Genomic DNA, 16,643 nt, shown 5'->3' with positions numbered 1-16,643 from the left:
ATTGGCTAATAAACAAGCAACTCTGGTAAACCGATAGGTTGAGGCATTCCCAGCACACAGCAGCGGTGATGGTTCTCACACGAGCCGTACGGGCCGGGGGCAGCTTGGCAGAGGTGTTCGTGGTGCACACAGCAGAAGTGGTGTTGGAGACAGGGGTTTCATGACAATGTTGTGGACTGATTTTTCAAGTACCGCTCACACAACTGGTAATACTGCATTGATGGAAAGTGACAGGAGACAGCAGTTGTCAACTATGGTTACAAACTACTTTTCCTCCCATATCGATGTTCTCCCGCACAGGTCATTCCCCTTTGACTATTGGGCCGCTAAACTGGACACCTGGCCTGAATTGGCACAATATGCCTTACAGGAGCTCGCTTGCCCAGCTGCAAGTGTGCTATCGGAAAGAGTCTTCAGTGCAGCTGGATCAATCCTGACAGAAAAAAGGACCCGTCTGTCAACCCAAAATGTGGATGATCTAACCTTCATTAAAATGAACCATGCATGGGTTTCCAAGGATTTTGTCCCACCTTCCCTTGATGACACATAGGTTGCCAGAAAAAAGGCTTGCTTTGGTCCTCCTCCTATTCCGCGAACTTGACCTATTTCGCCTTTTGCAGCTGCTGAATGTCCCACATCAACATATGCCACTTTGCAAACTGCCCTAACTTGGCTGCCCCCCCCCATGGCCGGGGTCACCACCTAGTGCACGAAACGTGCGAGTGCCGTTGCCCTGGACAGGTGGGTAGGCCCACTCTTTGGCGCGGGCATTGGCACAGGGTCCCTCATAGTGCAATCAAGTGTCTCTGACGGTGGTGGTGCACACCCGCCATCAGACACACCGCCGTACTATGAGGGGCCCAGTGCCAGTACCGACGCCCACGAGTGTGCCCCCCTTGCTTGGGCAGGGCCCCAGCATTTGCAATGTTTACCTCTCCCTGCTCCTCCGCTGTGTAGTCTGGGCTGTCAAATCCTTCACTGGGAGTGCCACTACAAATTGATTGAACTGAAAGATGATGGTTAAGATGTAGCTATGCCCTGTCCTGCTGGCCGGGCTCTAGCTCCAGATGATCAATGGCTTCCATTTCTTATGGACGTCGACTCACAATGACATGCAGTGGTGGTTTATCATCAGCTTTCACAGTTTTCCTAATCACAAACATGTGACATTCCGGCGCACATTTTAAAATGTGCCCTCTCATGCCAATCAAATAGAATCGCCTACGGCCTGTGGCTTCTGTCTTTTGCACTCCAAAGTTACGTGACAGATCATGATAGCCAGTGAGCACCATGTTTACATCGCTCCCTGTGATAAAAATTTGATTGAGATGAGTAACAGTGATGGAATCAACGGAAGTGCGATACAGCAACACTTTATTCACAAAAAAATGTTTTCACTGTCTCAACACACAAATTAATTGAGGGTCAGCATCGCCTATGAGAATTGTGACGGAAGTTTTTCCCATGAATAGTAATTCCTAGATTTCTGCAATCACTAGCCTTTATGTCAGTAATTGTATGCATCTCATTTCCTATTGCGGAGAGGCTGGACTGTATTACTGAGACAGAAATATATATGAAGATTTAAAAATAACACCAAAAGTACACTGTGTTCCAAATTATTATGCCAATGATATTTTTCTATGATTTTCCTAAATAGTCAGTACAAATGACAGTCAGTCTAATAAAAGTCATCACCTGTTAGATTATACATCGAATTTTATTGAAGAAACCTCCCAATGATAACAGTATAATCTCCAAAATGAATAAAAACTCAAATTGCACTGTTCCAAATTGTTAGGCACAGTAGAATTTCTAAACATTTGATATGTTTTAAAGAACTGAAAATGCTCATTTGTGGAATTTGCAGCATTAGGAGGTCACATTCACTGAACAAAAAAGCTATTTAACTCCAAAACATCCTAACAGGCCAAGTTATATGTTAACATAGGACCCCTTCTTTGATATCACCTTCATAATTCTTGCATCCATTGAACTTGGAAGTTTTTGGAGAGTTTCTGCTTGTATTTCTTTACATGGAGTCAGAATAGCCTCCCAGAGCTGCTGTTTTGATGTGAACTGCCTCCCACCCTCATAGATCTTTTGCTTGATGATACTCCAAAGGTTCTCTATAGGGTTGAGGTCAGGGGAAGATGGTGGCCACACCATGAGTTTATCTCCTTTTATGCCCATAGCAGCCAATGACTCAGAGGTATTCTTTGCAGCATGAGATGGTGCATTGTCATGCATGAAAATGATTTTGCTCCTGAAGGCACATTTCTGCTTCTTATACCATGGAAGACAGCTGTCAGTCAGAAACTCGATAGACTTTGCAGAGGTCATTTTCACACCTTCAGGAACCTTAAAGAGCCCTACCAGCTGTTTCCCCATGATTCCGGCCCAAAACATGACTCTTCCACCTCCTTGCTGATGTCGCAGCCTTGTTGGGACATGGTGGCCATCCACCAACCATCCACTACTCCATCCATCTGGACCATCCAGGGTTGCTCGACACTCATCAGTAAACAAGACTATATGAAAATTAGTCTTCATGTATGTCTGGGCCCACTGCAACCATTTCTGCTTGCGAACACTGTTTAGGGGTGGCTGAATAGTAGGTTTATGCACGACAGCAAGCCTTTGAAGGATCCTACACCTTGAGGTTCGAGGGACTCCAGAGGCACTAGCAGCTTTAAATATCTGTTTGCTGGTTTGTAATGGCTTTTTAGCAGCCGCTCTCTTAATCCGATGAACTTGCCTGGCAGAAACCTTCCTCATTCTGCCTTTACCAGCTGTCGGGATCCCTCAGATATCTCTTTCATCTGAAGGACCGATGTTCTTGGGTGTAAGGCACCATATGTCTCCAATTGATTGCTCCGTCGAGAAGAATAACACAGACACAAGCTGTATAATACAACTCGGGATGCCTGCCAAGACGCCTCTGGCTTATCAGTTAGGCTTCCATCTTTTATAGCAAAGAATTTAGACATTTACAGACATGCGCAATAAAGAAAAGAAAAATAGTTACTTCTACAACAGCTTTGCCATGTAAGCAGGAAATATTTGACCTTGGTTCACAAGGGAGATGTCTGAGACATCTCCTCGAAGAAAAGATAAAGTTCAGCAGAATTCATTTAACTCATTCAGTTCTTATCACCAGCACAAACATGTCTGTGCTCAGAATCAACCACAAATCTCTTAACAGTACGATGATCACGTTTAAATTTTTGGGAAATATCTAATGTTTTCATCTCTTGACCAAGGCATTGCACTATTTAATGCTTTTCAGCAGCAGAGAGGTTCTTTTTCTTTCCTATATTTCTTGAAACCTGTGCCTTGCTTAATAATGTGGAACATCATTCTTAAGTAGTTTTCCTTTAATTGGGCTCACCTTGTAAACTAATTATCACAGGCGTTTGAGATTGATTTCAGTGATCCAAAGAGCCCTGATACACAATACCATCTATGAGTTTATTTGAAAAACAAAAAATTACATCTTTATGACACTTAAATCCAATTTGCATAATAATTTGGAACACAGTGTATATAGTTGTGTACGCCTCGAAGGCATTTCCTTTTTTCCACTTTTTAGATTGCTGTGTAATCCATACTGAGAACACGGAGATTTTACATGTTTAAACTATGCTATATATACTTGCTATCCAGTGATAAAGTACCCTTTCTCAACTTTGTACAATCTGGTCAAATCCATACTGGGCCTGAGAACATCTGAGTCTGCCTCCTGATCTATAGACATATATTTTTAATGTGTAAACTAGGCTACATATATACGTGTTATCCGGTGAAACTGTACCCTTTATCAACTTTCTACAATGTTGTTGAATCCATACTGGGCCTGAGAACGGCTGCCGAGCTGTTAAGCAAGCTACAGCACCTGTGGTTTGGACACGTAATTTTTTTCAGGAATGACGGTTAGGCCTAACTCCGGAATTGCGGTTGACCTGAACTTACTGGGAAATCATCGTTCGCGGGGAATAATCTGAATCCCAGATCCCCATCACTAACGGAGTTCAGCAGGTTATCTGCACCTGTAAGCGACAAAAGCTGGTCCTTTCAGTGTAGCGTGCATGCAGCCCTTGACATGTACGGGAATGCTAGACCTGTTATTGCTCGATCTCACGTGCCAGAGCCTCGCTTATCCCTCTAGTAAGCTTGACGCGTACTGCGGGGGCATGCCGGAGTCTCGGTTGTTAACGGAATAAAGCTGAGAAATCGCTAGCACAACTACAAACACACATACCACACCACACACAGAATCGACAAAGCTTTCAAAGTGTGCATCTTTTCTTTAGGTGGCATGGTTGTGGTTACCCGGGAGGAGTCCAATTAAGCCACAGGCTCCACTCCTGGTGATGCCCTTTTGGACATTCCTTTAAGGTTTAGCTTTGCAATCATACTGCCCCCGGAAACCAAAAACTTTGCCTTCATGGACGCTGTTTGGAGGTTCGTGGGAATAACGCCGCCCGATCAGCAGTCGGCATATGGGTCGCCCTCCCAGAGCTGTGGTGTACTCGGTACCGGGCCTGCGTCAGTGAGATGTGTCACAGCAGCGGTGACCTGGGCGCCCATGTAAATGGCGTGGTATAATGGTAAAGAGTTTATATAGATAGTTTGACGCCACCTGTGGTGTTCGGGAACATAGATGTTAGGCCGACGCTGCATGCAGATCCTCTGGGACTGATGGTGTTGTGCAGCTAAGATGGTGAAGCTCCCCACAGGTGGAGCTGGAGTCCCAGGGAAGTGTAGATGTAGTGATGGGGGAAAGGCACAGGTGGTGTAGGTGCTGGTACCCAGATGTAGCGGTGCTGGAATAACTGTAGGACACCAGAGCGTGCAGTTCCAAAGCTTTACTCACAGTCTGCAGGTTACACAGATGCCTGCCTCCGTGCTGTGTCCGCCGGGTCTGGACCTCAGCCAACCTCCAGGACCAAAATGGAAAGCTCCCTTCCAACACTCCGCCAACATCTACCTTCCTGAACGTCTCCTTTCTAGCGCTTGTGGGGGAAGCACTCACAGGACCGTGGTTCACTGAAGCGCCTCCTGTCTAACAGATGTTCCTCAGACTTTACTTGTATGGCAGACAGCTGTAGCCTTTTCCTTCTGGCTCCCACACGTCGATGCTGGGGCCTCCGAGCCTTAGTTGGGTACAGAGCATTTATAGATGCTACTTCCCCCAGTTTCTGCTGCAGGAACGTCAGTGTCCCTACACACTCGGAGACCGGAATTGGGACCATGCGCTCCAGCTAGGAGTGAGCCTTAACTCAGCTCATCCTCCAGCTCCCCTTCTCACGTCCACACACTTCCCCTTCCCTGCACAGAGTGAACTAACTTACCTCCTCCCGACCACAGAGAGCAGCTCCTCAGCAGTCAGGTTCAGAGGTCTCCCTGCTAGCCTGGAGTGGGAAATGTGTTGTGTGTTGGTTTCACTGCTAGAGAGATCCTTCGTTGCTCCCAAGCTTGACAACACACTCCCTAGGAGGAAGGTAATGCCACAGTAGCGACCGTACTCTTGGGGACGCCACAAGTGCACTGAGGCCCAGCCACTGCTGGATGATGCTGCTGGTACATTGACCCAGACCACTACATTCCCCTCTCACTCTACACTGCCAGAATCTGACCCAGAGGAAACTCATGGTTCCCCTTCCCACATACTATACCACCTTACACGGTGACAAAGAGGAAGGTGCAGATGAAAGTGCAGGTTCCTTGAGCAGGTGGGGGGGCATACTCATGGGCGATGGCACTGGCACAGGGCACCGCATAGTACGCAAAAGTGTCTCTGCCGGTGGGAGGGCCTAAACAGCCAAGTGCAGTGAGATGGAAGATGAGGACGACAAGGAGTTCAGAGTAGTGCAGGGATTCCCGAGCAAGGAGACTTATGTAATTGTTTTCAATGTTGTGACAGCAATTTTTGGGGAGCACTATACTCTGGTGAATGATATATGGGGCCCACCATACACTGGAGCATTCCAAAGGTGGACATCAGACACTGGAGCAGCATTTACAGGGCCCATTATACACTAGAGCAGTAGAAATGGGGCCCATTATATATGGAGCATTATTTGGACCCATAAGACAGTGGAGCTTCATCCATTGGGACCAACATATACTATAGCATTATGTGGAGCTCATCATATACGGTTTGAAACATTATATGGGATCAATGATTCCATATGGAGAAATATATGGGCCTCATTACTCTGTATAGCGCACTAAGCGCTGGCCATAATACTGTATGGAGTTATATACTGTCCGTTTTTGGAGGTATTGGAGAATTTAAAATGGATATCAGTCATGAGATGTAAGAAGTGAAGTATTTTTCATTGTACTATACTGCTATTTCTCTGCCGTATCGGAGCATCATGAGTTGTGGTATGTGTTAAAGGGGCGCTCTTTGGCCCTCGGCCCACGAAAACCTGGAGCCAGCCCTACCCCCCCACAACTGTAGCCAAATAACCCCCATTTTTCAGTACGTAACTAGTATTATGAAGTAAATTAAGGTTGACAAGCTTAAGTAATAAGAATTGATGCTTTTGGCATTCAAATGGGCACTGTAGGTGTGTTTCCTGTCCTCCTCTCACTGCCGACTTTAATTCCCCATTGACTTTCGTGTTTCGGTCGGACCCCTGACTTTTCCCTATAGTCGGCCGATTTTGCTCTACCTGACTTTTAGAAAAGTCGGGTTTCATGAAACGAAACTCGACCCTAAAAAAACAAAAGTCGCTCAACTCTACGTCCGACAGCCATCTAATGTGTATGGCTGGACTAACACCTTTTCAGTAAATAGTTGATAATTTTTAATCACCCTTTCAAGAAACACTGCTATCAATTTTGTTATCCTCTTTATATATTGCAATCATCATATTTTATAGCACTGTGTACCTAAAATTGCTCATTTTGCATTTCTACTCAGCTAATTCTTCTATTTTCCATTAGGTCTATGATATCATATGACTAAAAACTGACTGGCTGAGTCCTTCTAATCTCTTTGTAAAAACAGGAAGTAAATTTTCCCTGCATGGCTCATGAGTCACTGCAAAATTCCCTGGCAGAGGGGAGAAAGGAGCAACTTTGTCAGGAGTTGGAGAGGGGAATGATAATTGCAGCCACAAGAAAGTTTCTGTTTCAACATTGCTATAATATGATGACTGCAATATTGTAAGAGGATGAAAACTTTAATGGGAGGAGGAGAAGGGCTTATTTAAGTTCAGAGGATGTTTGTTTACTACAAAATTAAATGCAGAGAAACAAAAAAGAAAGGTTTCATGTGAATAAAGGGTTGTTTTTTCTACTTTTGGAAGGCAATGTTTAACTCCTTATCGATTGCCAATACACCTTTTAACGGCGGTAGTTAAGGGTACTTAAACCACAGCGCCGTTAATTAAAGGCGATGTGGAAAAAGTGTATAGCGCTCCCCAGAGTCAGATTTTCTCCAGGGTCTCCGCTGCCGGGAGCAGCCGAGAACCCAGAGAACATGATTCGGGTCAGTTTTTACGATATTAACTGTATAACAGCAACCGCAAAAAAAAGTCTGATGTGCCATTTAATTTCTCTCTCCTCTGATGTGATTGCACATTAGAGAAGAGAGAAATAGGGTACCCGATCCCCCCCATGCCTCCCGGAGCTCCTCGGCCCACGTGCTTTCCCCCATGGACTCCGCCATCTTCTTTTGGGAAAAAATGGCAGGCGCATGTGCAGTGCGCCTTGCCGAGATCTGCCGGCACCCAGTAAAAATAAGCATATTTTTCCTATTGGTTCATTTTGGTCACTGTGATAGTGTCATGTCGGACGCTATTCACACCACAGCGTCTGGCAGGCAGCGGTAGTTCCATCTCCGTCCACTATAGCCTCAGTGGCGCCGGCTTGATTTTACTCAGGTTATCAGGGGTTAATCTAGCTGGAAATCAGGTGGGATGTTTGGTCACGCCCACGGTCTTTAAATAGTCGTGCTGGCCTGTGGGCGTCGCCGATTATAGCTTGTGTTTTATGCCAAGTGGTTCCGGTCTGGAGAGGAGGTGTTGGAGAGAGAAATTCATATCTGGTGTCGTATGATCCGTTGTTACCTTTTCGTCTTCCTATATTTGTGCTTTGTTTTGCCCTGTTCACATTACAGTATTGTCTGGTGTGTTTGCGGCGCGGTGTGGTTTAAGTTCTCCCTGTCTGTCATTACTGTGTGGGCTTTGGTGGTTTGACAACTCACTGGGTGGAGGGTGGAGGGTTCAGCTTAGGGCTGAGCAGGAGATAAGGAAAGGTTGGAGGCTCAGGCAGTTGCACCATTAGCAAAAACCCTGGGTTGAGGGTCAGACAGGGTTTTCCCTAGTTTGAGGGACTCCGCAGGGGCCCCGGCTATTTCAGCCTCCTTTGACCTAAGCCCCGCATAACAGATAGACCCTATCACAGTGATCAAAATAAGAAAAATAATAAATAACCCCCCCCTTTATCAACCCCATAGTTAGGGAAAAATAATGAAATAAAGAAAATATATTTATTTTTATTTTTCCATTAGGGTTAGAGTTAGGCTAAAGTTATGGTTAGGGTTATGGTTAGTGTTGGAATTAGGGTAAGGGTTGGAATTAGAGTTAGGGTTGGAATTAGAGTTAGGGTTGGAATTAGGGTTAGGGTTGGGATTAGGGTTAGAGTTAGGATTAGGGTTAGGATTAGGGATTAGGGTTTGGATTAGGGATAGGGGTGTGTTGGGGTTAGGTTTGTGGTTAGGGTTATTGTTAGGGTTGGGATTAAGGTTAGGGTTAGGTTTAGGTTTGGGATTAGGGTTAGGGTTGTGGTAAGGATTAGGGTTAGGGGTGTGTTGAGGTTAGGGTTGTGGTTAGGGTTATGGCTATGGTTGGGATTAGGGTTAGGGGTGTGTTGGGGTTAGGGTTGTGGTTAGGGTTATGGTCAGGGTTGGGATTAGGGTTAGGGGTGTGTTAGGGTTAGGGTTGGAGGTCAGAGTTGAGGAGTTTCCACTGTTTAGGCACATCAGGGGGTCTCCAAACGCGACATGGCACCACCATTGACTCCAGCCAATTTTGCGTTCAAAAAGGCAAACGGTGCTCCCTCCCTTCCGAGCCCCAACGTGTGCCCAAACAGTGGTTTACCACAACATGTGGGGCATCGGCGTACTCAGGTCAAATTACACAGCAACTTTGGGGGTCTAATTTCTTCTGTTACCCTTGGGAAAAGAAAAAAATGTGGTCTAAAATATCATTTTTGTGGAAAAAAAGAGATTTTTTATTTACACGGCTCTGCGTTATAAACCTCTGTGAAGCAGTTAGGGGTTCAAAGTGCTCACCACACATCTAGATAGTCTCCTTGGGGGTCTAGTTTCCAAAATTGGGTCACATGTTGGGGGTTTCTACTGTTTAGGCACATCAAGGGCTCTGCAAATGCAACATGACACCCACAGACCATTCCATCAAAATCTGCATTCCAAAACATCACTACTTCCCTTTCGAGCCCCGACATGTGCCCAAACAATGGTTTCCCCTCAACATATTGGGTAACAGAGTGCTCAGGACAAATTGGACAACAACTTTTGGTGTTTAATTTCACCTGTTACGCTAGTGAAAATAAAAAATTGCGGGCTAAAAAAATCATGTCACGGTCACGCATGTCAGGACGCAGCGAGTACCGCAAGGCGAACCCATGTGACGCACATGACCCTGGATACACCGCCTCCAGTGGGGTGAATTTAAATAATAAACACGTGCAGCTGGATACACTGCCTCCAACTGGCAAATTTAGACATTACACGTATATACAAGTCTGGAAACCCCGCCTCCAGTAAGGCGAATTTAAACAATAAGGGAAACCTGGGAAACATTAACAATGGTGGGCTCTTCGATAGGGAATAGGGAAGTGGAGACCTCCTGAGCTCCGCTGAGCCAGTGTCCCTGCACTCCTAACGTTCCCTATGCCGGTTCCGCACCGGGCGCGCAACAGGAACCTAAAAACCCTAGCTCGCCCTGACCTAAACCCTCACTAGGGAATTGGTCGGTGCGGAAACTAATCCCACCACTGCACTAAAACACACATGAGGAAAGATGACAAAACAGGGGAAACACCACTTAGCTTTGCTCTGTTGCGTACGCTCCTAGCAACAGAGCCCACCACCTGTGTGCATCTTCTCCTCCACCCGGATCCATCACCATAACTGGATCCTTCACCATAGTGCAGCCTTGGAGCAGAGTCCACCACCAATTGCAGCTGTCCAGTAACAGAGTCTCAAAGATGAGTTCAGCTTCTGCCAAAACGTCCAGCATGCTTGAGTCCAGCTCTCAGCAACCAAGTCCCGCATGCTGAGTGCAACTCTCTCCATAGTCGTCACTCCACCAAGCCATGCAAGCACTTCCTGCCAACACCATAAACTGTGACTCCACCACGCCATGCCAGCCCTTCTTGCAGACCACCTAGCTGCCACTCGTCCCCTCTGGCTGGGCTGCGCAGGACTCATGTTCAGCTCCTTCATTCACCCAGGCTTCCTTGCGAATGACTAACACACAATATCACCAACAGTCATTGAACCCACCTGGCTCCGTTTTATAGAGCCTAACACCAGATTTGTAATTGCGTGAACATTAACCCTAAAACTAAGGTGCGATACCACTCACCACCACTGGGCAACTTAGAATGAAACACCACGTGTAATAATTCTAATGGCCACCGGGGGCAATCACAACACACTATGGCACCAAGCCAAAGGAAAAAAAGTTCACTTTTCCATTTAAACTGTCAGATCCAGCCTGGATCATGACAAATCATTTTTGTGGAAAAAAATGATTTATTATTTTCTCGACTCTGCGTTATAAACTTTAGTGAACCACTTTGGGGTTAAAAGTTCTCACAACACATCTAGATAAGCTCATTGGGGGGGTCTAGTTTCTAAAATGGCATCACTTGTGGAGGGTTTCTACTGTTTAGGCACATCAGGGGCTCTGCAAACGCAACATAGCACCCTCAGACCACTCCATCAAAGCCTGCATTCCAAAACGGCGCTCATTCCCTTCTGAGCTCTGCCATGCACCTAAACAGTGGTTCCCCCCCACATATGAGGTATCAGCGTACTCAGGATAAATTGCACAACAACTTTTGTGCCCAATTTCTCCTGTTACCCTTGTAAAAATAAAAAAAGCAGGCTAAAAAATCATTTTTGAGGAAAAAAAATTATTTTTTAATTTTACAGCTCTGCATTATAAACTTCTGTGAAGCCCTTGGGGGTTCAAGGTGCTCAAGACACATCTAGATAAGTTCCCTGAGGGGTCTAGTTTCCAAAATAGTGTCACTTGTGGGGGGTTTCCACTGTTTAGGCACATCAGGGGTTCTTCAAACGCGACATGGCTTCCAATCTCGATTGCAGCCAATTCTGCATTGTAAAAGTCAAACGGCGCTCCTTCCGTTCCAAGCCCAGCCGTGCGCACGAACAGTGGTTTACCCCCACATATGGGATATTGGGGTATTCGGGACAAATTGCACAACAAATTTTCTGGTTCATTTTCTCTTTTTACACTTGTGAAAATAAAAAAAAATTGGTTCTGAAGTAAAATGTTTGTAAAAAAAGTTAAATGTTAATTTTTTCCTTCCATATTGCTTGAGTTCCTGTGAAACACATAAAGGGTTAATAGGCTTCTTAAATGTGGTTTTGAGCACCTTGAGGGGTGCAGTTTTTAGAATGTTGTCACTTTTGGCTATTTTCTGTCATATTTACCCCTCAAAGTGACTTCGAATGTGAGGTGGTCCCTAAAAAAATGGTTTTGTAAATTTTGTTGAAAAAATGTGAAATCACTGGTCAAATTTTAACCCTTTTAACTTTCTAACAAAAAAAAAATGTTGGTTTCACAATTATGCTGATGTAAAGTAGACATGTGTGAAATGTTATTTATTAAGTACTTTGTGTGACATATCTCTCTGATTTAAGGGCATAAAAGTTAAATTTTGAAAATTGCAAAATGTAAATTTTTTTTGCCATATTTCCATTTTTTTCATAAATAAACACAAGTGATATAGAAGAAATTTTACCACTAACATGAAATAAAATATGTCACAAAAAAACTATATCAGAATCAGCGTGATCTGTTAAAGCGTTCCAGAGTTATAACCTCATAAAGCGACTGTGGTCAGAATTGTAAAAATTGACCTGGTCATTAAGCTCCAAATTGGCTCCGTCACTAAGGGGTTAAACTTTCAATTGTTCTCATGTTGTGCTATACATTATTATATCCTAGCAATTTAGGTTATGTTGAAAACTGGATTTTAATAGTTGTAGATTTGTATTATATAAATTTCTGTTTGGCATTCCTTCGCAGAATACAGAAAATCATGCTTCTTGATGGCTGGAAATCAGAGTGCAGAGCATAGTGAAAAAATTATACCAAAATGTGCCTCCATATCTGAGTAAGTTATTCTATGATAATTTTCTATTATACTAAGACTTGTGTGTTATCATTTTAATTATGAAGAAATATTTGTTCTATGTTGTACATTTGGTAATATCACAAAAACCTATTTATAAAAGTTGGGTTTTTAAAAAGAGTCAATAACACAAACATAAGCAAGCAAACACACTGTGGAACACAAAGTGTAGTACAGAATTTTTAAGTAGCATCCTGTTCAAATCTTGCAGAAACCAGCAAATAAAAAAACTATTGAGTGGCTTGTGAAAGTATTCACCCCCTTAGAATTTTTCGTGTTTTGCTGCCTCGAATCTTGGATTTTCACTGTATTTTTTTGAGAGGGAGTTTCATTAGTTCATGTAAAGAACATGCCTACAACTGTAAACATTTGTTTTTCTTTTTATTGTGAAGTAAACAACAAATAAGACAAAATAACTGAAAACTTCAATGTGCCTAACTATTCAAACCCCTAAGAGCAGTACTTTGTAGAGCCTAATTGTGCAGCAATTACAGCTACAAGTCACTTTGGATAAGTCTCTATGAGCTTTCCACATTTTGCCACTGTGATTTTTGCCCTTTCCTCAAGGCAACACTGCTCCAACTCCTTCAATCTAGATGGTTTCCTCTGGTAAACAGCAATCTTCAATAGAGTTGAGCGAAACGGGTCGAAAAAATTCAAAAGTCGCCGACTTTCGCCAAAGTCGGGTTTCATGAAACGAAAACCGACCTTAGCGTGAGGTCGGCCACGAGGTCGGCGACCATCGCGCCAAAGTCGCTTTTGAAAAGATGCTTTTGCGCCCTTTTTCAGCCAATCAGGAAGAACGGACTCTGTGGGCAATGTGGTGATATAGGCAGCGGTTACCACCATGTTTGTGAAGGGCATGCAAGTGATTGGCTTGCTTTGTGTGGCGTCACAGGGGGGTATTAAAGGGCGTGCACGCCGACCGCCATGTTACTTATGCTGATCTCAGAATAAGGAGAGCCGCTGCTGCTGCTGATTCTGTAGGGAGAGTGTTATGCAGGGAAGAAGATACCAAAAACTACTTCTGCTGCTAGCGATTTTGCCTGTACAACATACCAGTTACTGTGCAGTGCAAGGGGAGGCTATATTTCGGTGCATCAGCTCTGTTGGTTATTAGGCTGCCTTTTAAGGCTCCCTGATAGCTGCATTGCTGTTTTCACACTGCTGAGCAAACTGCTTTTTTCAAAGCAATCCAAATTTTATTGTTTTGTCCTGGTGAGTTACTGGGCGTTCATTTTTTCACACACCGTACAGCGGTGTACGCTCCTCACACAGTACTGTGTACCGGCTGTTATCACGGCCAAATTGAAGCTGTGTGTGACTCTGTAAGAAAAAGCCGAGGAGTTTGTCCGTTCTTACAGACCTACACTCTAGGGAGATTCCAATTCTGCCCAATTCTATATACACCTTGTAGTTAGTCATACACTAGGCAATTTCTGCCTGTCACATTGCGGTGTAATCTGTCCTGGGCCTGAGACAATAGTTCAGCGGCCAAATTGAAGCTATCTGTGTGTTACTCTGTAAGAAAAAGCCGAGGAGTTTGTCCATTCTTACAAACCTACACTCTAGGGAGATTCCAATTCTGCCCAATTCTATATAAACCTTGTAGTTAGTCATACACTAGGCAATTTCTGCCTGTCACATTGCGGTGTAATCTGTCCTGGGCCAGAGACAATAGTTCAGCGTCCTCCAATCTACATTGAGATTCAAATTCTCACCAATACTCTATACAGCTTTTGCCTTCTCATACACCAGCCAATTTCTGCCTGTCACATTGCGGTGTAATCTATACTGGGCCTGAGACAATAGTTCAGCGTCCTCCAATCTACAGTGATATTAAAATTCTCACCAATTCTCTATACACCTTCTGCCTCCTCATACACCGGCCAATTTCTGCCTGTCACATTGCGGTGTAATCTATACTGGGCCTGAGACAATAGTTCAGCGTCCTCCAATCTACAGTGAGATTAAAATTCTCACCAATTCTCTATACAGCTTCTGCCTTCTCATACACCAGCCAATTTCTGCCTGTCACATAGCGGTGTAATCTATACTGGGCCTGAGACAATAGTTCAGCGTCCTCCAATCTACATTGAGATTAAAATTCTCACCAATACTCTATACAGCTTCTGCCTTCTCATACACCAGACAATTTCTGCCTGTCACATAGCGGTGTAATCTATACTGGGCCTGAGACAATAGTTCAGCGTCCTCCAATCTACATTGAGATTCAAATTCTCACCAATACTATATACAGCTTTTGCCTTCTCATACACCAACCAATTTCTGCCTGTCACATTGCGGTGTAATCTATACTGGGCCTGAGACAATAGTTCAGCGTCCTCCAATCTACATTGAGATTCAAATTCTCACCAATACTATATACAGCTTTTGCCTTCTCATACACCAGCCAATTTCTGCCTGTCACATTGCGGTGTAATCTATACTGGGCCTGAGACAATAGTTCAGCGTCCTCCAATCTACATTGAGATTCATATTCTCACCAATACTCTATACAGCTTTTGCCTTCTCATACACCAGCCAATTTCTGCCTGTCACTTAGCGGTGTAATCTATACTGGGCCTGAGACAATAGTTCAGCGTCCTCCAATCTAAATTGAGATTCAAATTCTCACCAATACTCTATAGACCCTTTACCTTGTTTTAGAGTACCATATAGCTGTTGTTATTTTGGGTACCTTTTTCAAAAAAATGAAGAAGTATGGTGGAAGAGGCCGTGGAAGTGGGAGGGGGTTGCCAGCTGGTCCTGATGGTGGTGTTGGTGGTGGTGCTTCTGCTGGTTGTGGCAAAAGCACAATAGCACCTAAGGCAGGAGGTGGTGAGCCGGCGTCATTGTTTGGCTCCACAAGGCCTCGTAGGCTCCTGTTATGAATGAGTCACCGAGGAGGAAAAAGCAAAAAGCAAGGTTGGTAACTAGCGGATTGCAGACCCCTGATCCTATCCACAACAACTAGCAGTAGCCGTGGAGCGTGCCTACGGTGATCCTAGGTGCCTTGTCATGGCCGGAGAACTAAATAAGCCTAAAGAAAGAAAGGGAAAATCTAAACTGCCCCAGAGCAGACCCCAAAGCAATAGACAGCCCCCAACATGTATTGTCGGTGAAACAAGATGAAAACACAGACACAGGTAGAAAGATAGGCTGAGCAAACGATGGGGCCCTTGCTAAATAGAAAGGACAGGAAAGAAAAGCTGCTGTCTGCAATTACGCAAAAAACCCTGCCAAAAAGAATGTCCAACACGTCTGATAGAAAAATCACTATATCAGCACTCAGGTATATTCTGAAGACAGAGCAAAAGAGATCAACTGATCAGAGACAAAAATGGGGATTCAGCCCAGTCCCAGCCAGGGCTGGCTGAACACAAAAACTAAGTAAACCAGACAAAAACTCATATGAACAATAGCAGAGAAAACATAGCTTTAGGAAGGCAGGAACCAAGCTGGAAACCAGGAGCCAGAGTCATGAAAAATCACCAGCAAGAAACTAGGGAGTCGGCTGCCTTAAATCCAATCAGAAACTCCTGATGTCCAATCGCAGTCCTCCTCCTCTGGTGGCCGGTCTCTGCCATTTAGATCAGCTTCATTACCTCCCTTCACCAACAGAGGGAGTCCAGATAGAGAACTCACTACTCCTCTGTCAGCACAGCCAGCTCCATAACCCTCACCAGAAGCCAGAGGCAAACCCGAAAATGAGCTCACAGCAGGCTCCCTTTTCTGGGAGTAGGTAAACCGCTTTTAAAGCCGGAGCTTCAGGAACAAGTTTTGGCTTACATTGCTGACACAGCCTCCAGCTCTATCGCCTCCTCTTCTGAAGTTTCAAAAAATAAAAGCACTGCATCGTCAGTGGAGGCTACTGGTCAGGAACAACACCTTTCCTTGTGTCCTTCACCCCTACCAAAAGTGAAGGATGCGGCAGGCCACACTACAGATTACTCCATGGAGCTCTTTTCTCATACCATGCCTGGCTTATCAAGTCAAATCGTGAATTCCCCAGTCCAAGATGAATCTGACATGGAGTGCACTGATGCACAGCCACTGCTAGATTTATCTGCTGGTACATTCACTCAGAGCACTACATTTTCCTTGCAGTGTACTGAGCCAGAATCTGACCCTGATGAAACTCAGGTGCCCCTTCCCGCATACTATACCACCATACACGGTGACACAGAGGAAGGTGCACATGACATTGAAGAGGA

The 16,643-nt window shown here is 44.6% G+C and overlaps 1 protein-coding gene across 1 annotated transcript in view; it reads left to right on the top strand.

Moving 5' to 3' along the window:
* Positions 1 to 16,643, top strand: part of LOC141054931 (pecanex-like protein 2) — a 2,173,030-nt gene that overhangs the window by 529,276 nt on the left and 1,627,111 nt on the right. The window contains exon 7 of the mRNA XM_073551818.1: positions 12,321 to 12,408. Coding sequence (XP_073407919.1) covers positions 12,321 to 12,408 — 88 coding nt within the window. The remainder of the gene's footprint in view (positions 1 to 12,320; positions 12,409 to 16,643) is intronic.

The sequence above is a fragment of the Dendrobates tinctorius genome, unplaced genomic scaffold (genome assembly GCF_039654945.1).
Source record: "Dendrobates tinctorius isolate UK_male_01 unplaced genomic scaffold, ASM3965494v1 ptg000181l, whole genome shotgun sequence".
Taxonomy (NCBI): domain Eukaryota; kingdom Metazoa; phylum Chordata; class Amphibia; order Anura; family Dendrobatidae; genus Dendrobates; species Dendrobates tinctorius.
This window is presented reverse-complemented; position numbering and strand designations above follow the sequence as displayed.